A 7,500-nucleotide genomic window follows, 5' to 3' on the forward strand; every position below is an offset into this window, starting at 1 on the left:
GGTGCGTTTGTGGGGTAATAGGTAGTAGGGGATGAGAACTTGTCACTTTTAGGAAGACGTTATGGAAATTATGTGCTCCGTCTGGAATCCTTTTAGCTTTCTTATTCTGGGAAAGAGTTCGGTAGAGAATAAAAACAGTTTAACTTACAGGGGCACCCAACGATAATCTTCGGTGAAATCTGTGTTCGGGAGAGTCAAACTGTCCTAAGAATTTCGGTTGTACGTTGCCAAACAGCTATAGATTTCTTTACTAAAACATCACCTAAAAGATTCGGCAACCAGGGAAAAGTATTCCCTTACGTTTTCGGAAAGGACATTTTTGCAAATCTTGGCACTTAAAAGCAGTTGCGGGTGCGCAAATGGTTCCCTGGAAGGCAACGTTCAGCTAGCAATTTCTGAAATGAAGATTTCGCTCCCTAAAATTTTCGGACACTTGAGCTAAGATATCCGATCAGATCAAATTCTTCTGTGATAAAAACATCTCTCTGATTAGTCTTTAGACATTACAAGGAGCATATAAATGTCTCTCAAAGGCTTTTCGCTCAATTTCCTCGTTGGGTGCCCTTGAACTTATCTCGTCACCTGCGCATAGTAGCAGTTCAGTCTTCGATCACTCGGTGAGGATCCAGTCTCCCTTCGTTTTTATCTCAAAATTAATTGTATAAACGCCATAAAATGCTGAAATTTATTTGTTTGATCAGTTTGCAGTGACAACTTTGCAAACATCTTTGTAATGTAAAACTTCATTCAGAGACGGAGAATCATCGGTAAAATTTAAAAGAAAAAAATTAATTACAACAGTTTTAAAGGATTGCCGTGTGGGAATCCGATATGTCAGATACCTACTTGATAACTTGTTCAAACTGCCCGACGGAGCCTCGGCCATTAGTCTTGAGGAAAGTAGTCCCATACACAAGCCCCTCAAAGGTAATTAGTATTTGGTTTGGGCAGAGAAAGTCCCCTCAAGGTTTCTCAATTATAATCGGCAGCACAGCATTGAGTGAAAAGGCCTTAATTGTAGATATTCCGGGGCAAGTTAATTCATTGTTTTGTACATAATTAAAGGGTTCTCTTTTAGCGACGAAGAGACAGCTTTTCCCACAATAAGCACCCTCAGAAGGAGATTGGAGGTCGTATCCAAGGGTGATTTTGTAATTACTCTTGCTGAGATATTTTGTATTTTTTGTAGTTTATCAATCAAAAAGCTACTCATACAGTCCCTAAACGAACTGCAACAATCGTAGTGTTAAGGTAAAGGTCCTTATTTTACGAGGGTAACACGTGAAAGTCAACCAGAGTTTCTGATGAACTTGTGGTCCTCGGTGCGCACCTTTTACAACCCTTTTACAACCTTTACACCTTTGCGCACCTTTTACAACCCCCCCCCCCCCCTCCCCCTCCCACGCCCGGTGGTTTTTAGAACAGACTGAAACCACTGCATCCTACTGCACTGAGTTAGAGACTTTTACCAGGAAAAAATTCACTTAATACATGATGGCAAAGTCGTAAAAGAAACGTCAGTTTTCTCGCTCCAATATAATGATATTTTGAACTAGTTGATTGAGATTTCCGCTTGAAGCGAATGTCACCAAGACAAATATTCATATACCTGAAGATCCCGCTTGAGGCTTGAAGTCCTCCTCGGTAAAATGACAGACCCGAACAGACAATATAGCAGATAGCAGCCAGGTTTTCACGTTTGAGGAATCCATCCACGATTTATTTTCGCCGGCCAACTTTTCTTTAAATTTTATTTTGTATACGAGTTCTCACGTCTAGACACGCGTCTAGTTTCATCCCCATCGAAAGCGTACACCCCAACAGCGGTAATTGTTGATGTGAAAAAGCCACTGAGCAACGACTGAAAGTTTCGTCGGCTTATTCTAAATTAAACGCTTCCCAGTGTGAAAGCAAACAAATGCTTTTGCTGAAGCATCAAAGACGGCTGTCGCTGAAGGGAGAAAGAGAAAAAGGTACCCTTGTGAATATTTCATTGTCGCATGTTCAAGGTTTTTGTCTTTTACATTTGCTCTGGCTGATGTTTTCCGCCTAGTTTGATTGACTAGAAAATCTATAACTATTAAGGCCCTTTTAAACGGTTTCGACATTTTCTTCAACATGCATTCAACACTTCGTTGAATGAATGTTCGGTGCCTTTAAACAGGTCGTCCAACATTGTTGAATGCGTAAAAATGTTGAAAGCTTGTTGAAAGCGTGTTGAATCAAGTTTAAATCGGTTTAAACTTCCATTCAACATCGATTCAACTTTTCCTTCGTTCTCAAGAACGTTGAATGATGTTTAAGCCCTTTGAACACTATCCTCAACAATTGTAGAGCACACGCATGCTCACATCAGGCCGCAAAAGTCAATATGACGTAGTTTAGCTGGACGAACGAGACTGGTTTCTAGTTCTTAGTTCCTCGCAATCAAATTTTGCAAAAGTGTTGGTTGTTTTTTGGTGCAATGTTGGAACCGTTTGAACGGCCAAACCAGCCTAAAACCAGCCTAAACCAGCCTAAACCAGCCAGATTTAGTATTTTACTCTGTCTAACGCCAGACGATTTTACTCGTCAATGGGGAACCCCTGGCAGTCAAAGGGATAATTATTCACTCACTGAAACCCTGTGTCCCCATTGATCACTCACTGAAATACTATGTCCCTTCTAATCTAATAACCCTTTGACGTCCAAACCGGCCTAAACCGGTCAGACTTAGTATTTTACTCTGTCTAACGCCAGACGATTTTACTCGTCAGTGGGGAACCCCTGGGAGTCAATGGGTTAACTGTCATGCGTTTCATACATTAGCCTATGGCTGGGATTACTCGGGGCAGCCGAGCCCTTCCTTCGCAATGACTATAATAACTTGATTGAACTGATTGACCCACCCGATTTATATTGCGCGCCTTTGTTGTTGTTGTTGTTGTAGTTGTTGTCCGGGAATTTGCAGCGTATTTTTCCATATATGGGCAAGAACATTGTTGAGCACTCCAAAGAAAAATATGGCCTCCATATAGTCAGGGATATAAACGACGTCTATTACTTCCTTTTTTGAAGTTTACCAAGTTTTCAAACGGATGTTACATCCAACAACAATATCGTTTTCCTAAAAATGGAAGCTTGTCCTCAAAACGCAGTTTTAGTTAGAGAAAAATGAAATGAACCTGAAAAATATGAAGGCTTGATAAGCAATTGTGTTGAATTTCTTATTGAGTTCAATGAAACTAAACTCGTTCGGGAGACTGTTGTCAATGTTAACAGACCAGCTATTTTTCGCCTCAAGCAAAGCCGTCAGGGTACTATGTAAGGAGCGAAACCCTGACTGGCAAGTTGATAACGGTTTATTATCATTTGGATGTAGCTTCAGTTGGCCGTAGACATTTGTCTTCAAAAACTTTCGAGACTACTGGCATTACGGAGATGGGACGATTATTGTGGAGGTCCGATTTTATACCCTTTTTAAAGACTGGGGTCAACCTGACCATTTTCCATTGCGTTGGGTACTAAATCCCCTTGAGGATGAACCTTGTGAATACAGCGGTAAGCGAGGGTGCAACAATGCGAGCAGCCGGCATTTTTATCAACTTACTAGGAATCATGTCAAGAACAGCGTCTTTGTTTTCAATTTTTCTCAAAGGATTAAGGGCAACACCGACACCAGGCGTTTTAGAGCTAGAGCGATTTATCAGTGGGCGACAAATAAAACTCGGGATTTTCTTCAGCAACGGGAACATCTTGGGCTAGTACTTGCGCAATATTTGTGAAGTGCTCATTGAAAGCTTCTGCGATATCGTCCGAAGTATTTATTGTTCTGTTATCAGCTTGGATTTTTCAAATATTGGATCATGGACGACGTACTGCTGTTACGTGAACGTAACTCGTTAATAAGATTGCATACTTTGCGCGGATTCCATCTGCTAGCTTCCAAGATATATAAAAAAATATTTGCCTGGTTTCTGGCACGTTTAAATTTCTCCCACACGGCATAATCGTCTGAAGAGACTGCAATCTTGTTAGTGAGATCTATTATACGCATTTTATGCAACAACTCCCTCGTTATCCATGGGGCCCGATTTTTCGAATTCTTTTTAGATTGGATAGTGCGTGGAAACATTAGCTGTTGCCTCGAGCAACAGACTCCAGTTAACATTGCCAAGTAAATACATTTCTTGATTTCAGCGTCAATTTTGTCAATCTCATTCTCAAACGCTTTGAAAAGTTCGGATGGAGAGCTTAGAGGTACATACCAGGCGCCGACCAGGAATTCTGAGTTTCGTTGCTTTATTAATACTGACTTGCACAATTAGACGCTCCAGGTCATTATCATTTAAATCCACATCTTTTGTTAAGAGTTGAGCGCAAGTAAATGCAAACTACAAACTACATCTTTTCTAACTAGCTAGAGGCCAGGTTAGTAAACATTCGCTCTAGTTTGGTCTGGTTAATCAAAAGAATGTCGACTTTAGAATATGGCATGAAAAATCCAAGCTCACCAATATAAGGCAGCAGACTATTAATAAGGGAGGGATGACCAAACCTCCCCTAAACCTACTATAATTTCAGTTACTGAACTGAAAAAGTAATTTATCAGCTAAGTTTTCATAATTCTTTTCCTCCATAGGTGCGCGTGAATTTGAAGAAGTACGCTCTATCGGTGTATCGTTCAGGGCAGCTCGTTCATGCCGACCCCGCGGACTACAACCTCGTCTACGTCAACCGTCAATATGGCGAAGCAATTGCTCAATTCAAGATGGCCCCCATGAATGCTCAGTACTATGGCTTTGGTGAGAAAGCAGGTGCTACGGTTGATAAGCGCCGTGTCCCCAAGCAACACTTCTATGGTCAGCTTGCTGGCGGTAACGAGAAAATTGGCGCTGCCATGACCTTTTTTAACTATGACAACTTTGGTTACACTGCGCCTGATCTCACGCCTGAGGGCGAAGTTCAAGGACCACTGAATCCCAATTCTCCGTTGTACCAATCTTCGCCGTTCCTTATTGAGTTCAACCCGAGTCCCGACGGAGCTTTCGCTGGGCCTTCGTACGCTAACGGCATCCTGGTCGACAACACCTCGCAGACCTTCATAAACTTCCGACAGGGAGACCAGTACTACTTTGGAGCACTTCACGGTGAGCTTGACTACTATTTCTTTGCAGGGGATCACGTGGCGGAAGTGCTCAGCGAATTCACACAGCTGACCGGACGCACGCAACTTAAGCCTAAACATGTGTTTGGATACCATCAAGGTGGTTATGGTCCTAATTACAACGAAAAATGGAAACTGATGGAAGTGGCACTCAAATACCGGCAGTGGAGGATTCCCATCGATGGACTTCATGTAGATGTGGATTTACAGGTAACAGTTTCCTGTTTATCGTCGGAGCCATTATCGTTATCAATACCGATGGCAATCATGGTAAGACACCCACCCTCTTCGGGCATTTTGTTTTTGAGAGTATCTGTGCTCCCGCTGAAACTTCTCATCATTTGGTATCAAGTACCTCTCTGTTTGAGGCAAAAAGGCATCTTTTTAATATTAATGCGCCTTTTTTTGTTGGTAAAGGTATTGTACCAGGTATGCAATAGATTGTTAGTAATCTAGCTCGAGAATGAAAAAGACGTATATGTTGTCGGTCAAATCCGGTCTCAGGTTGAATCCGTTTTTGCTTTGAAGGTTAAATTGGTAATCCTCATTTTACCTATAGGTTGAATATGCACTCTACCTATAGTTTAAAGCAGCTTTCAACCCCTCAAAAGGACTGAAAACAACTATACCTCCCCTCAAGCTGTGGGTTACGCATCTCAACACATCCTCTTAATTAATTAATGTTCCGTATCATCTTATTGGTTTCTGTATTCATACACTTATCCATTCAGTCTCAACATTATAAGATAGAAAGGAAACAAAGAACTGCTCTATGTATTTACCAGTACTCGAACTCGGACACTGTGTCTTCACCACGACACTACGGACGACGAACATGCTCAACCCAACTCAGTTCTTTTCACCGTCATTTACTTTTGTATGGTAAGTCAATTGATATCCATGTATAATAACCAAAACTAATCCTAACCTGACCCTAATTTTTCTCTATGCTCAATTTAGCTCTAAGGAAAGTGTCTTCAATTCATCTGAGTGCGTATTCAACCTAGGTAAAATGCGGATCACCAATTTAACCTAGGCCGTGAAGACGGACTTAACCTGAGAACGGATATCCGGCAACATATATACTGTTTTTGAAATGACAATAGATCGTTTTCACGTGACGTCATTAAATTCTAAAATCAAAATCGTCAGGTTTTCGGAATTTTTACCCTCACTACCTTGAAGATAATCTAGAATTAATTATTTTTACAAGCCTTTAGTACCGTAGTTTTTCGTTTTGAATTTTTAAATTTTTACCACGCGTGACACAAAGGAAGCTGCGGCCTGGTTGAAAAAAATCCTTATAACTTTCAACATTTGAAACATTTCAAGTCTTAGAAAATTGTGTTGATGTGTATGTCTACCAGTTCATGGGTGGAAAGAAACCGCTTTCATGGCAAAGAGAATTTCAAATGTGTTCGTTGGTTTCCATATATTTGTGTACACTTTCGGTACACAAAGCTGGCATCTCCATACAAAGCCCTTAAAAGTTGCGTGAAACGTTTCGGCCAATAACTAAAAAATAGTGCACCACTCCGGCTTGAAATTTTCAGAAGTTGTTTATGTATTTGTCTTTTATAACAATTCACTTTCTCGGCCTTTTCCATTGACTGGTTTAGATTTTTTTTTTGTTGCGTGACAGTTGCGTTACAGTGAAAATGATCTATAGTTTATCTCTTAGTAAGGTAGAAATAAACATTTCCTTGATGAAAAGTCTCTACCACGGAAAAAAGTTCCAACGTTAAGTATAAAAGGTGAGAATAATGGTGCAATCAAACATAATAGAGTGCATAAAGATTTGAATTATTCAAGTAAATCGTTAAAGTGGTACTATGGTTAAAAAAAATCACTTCCTTTTTTTCTTCAAATTTTCAAAATGTGTTTGCCAAAATCCTGGATGGCAAAATTTTGAGCTTTGATTTTCATCCAAACGCTAATTAATTAGAGTGCAACAGGTGTCTATTTCAAATCTAGTCTTAAAACTTGGGTTACTTGGTGTTTAGTTAACTGATTTTTTGCTCATAGTACCACTTTAAACATCCTCTGTTTCTCTTGCTCTGATGGCGATTGTGATTGGTTGATTAGTGATCACGTGGTCCTGCATTGATTAAAATGTTCATCTCTGGCACACTGCATTATTTATTTACTTGAATTTCATTACTGTTCACAAGGGCCACGCAGCAAACGAATTTTTCCCTGCTATTGTTGACAAAATTATATCCCGAGGGGGAAGTGCGATTATTGTCCAGGTTTTGCCTGTGATCAGAACTTGGTGGTGTGATGGTGGTGTGATGGTGGCGTTATGTCATAGAAGCTAACCTCTCGGAACTTCTGGTCGATTCCAAGCAATTTGT

General features: G+C 40.5%; 1 protein-coding gene across 1 annotated transcript in view; it reads left to right on the plus strand.

Moving 5' to 3' along the window:
* LOC138019571 (alpha-glucosidase 2-like) overlaps positions 1–7,500 on the plus strand; it is a 13,730-nt gene that overhangs the window by 346 nt on the left and 5,884 nt on the right. The window contains exons 1-2 of the mRNA XM_068866420.1: position 1; positions 4,622–5,356. The exon at position 1 is cut by the window's left edge and continues 346 nt beyond it. Of these exons, the coding sequence (XP_068722521.1) occupies position 1; positions 4,622–5,356 (736 nt within the window). The remainder of the gene's footprint in view (positions 2–4,621; positions 5,357–7,500) is intronic.

The sequence above is a fragment of the Montipora capricornis genome, chromosome 10 (genome assembly GCF_036669925.1).
Source record: "Montipora capricornis isolate CH-2021 chromosome 10, ASM3666992v2, whole genome shotgun sequence".
NCBI lineage: Eukaryota > Metazoa > Cnidaria > Anthozoa > Scleractinia > Acroporidae > Montipora > Montipora capricornis.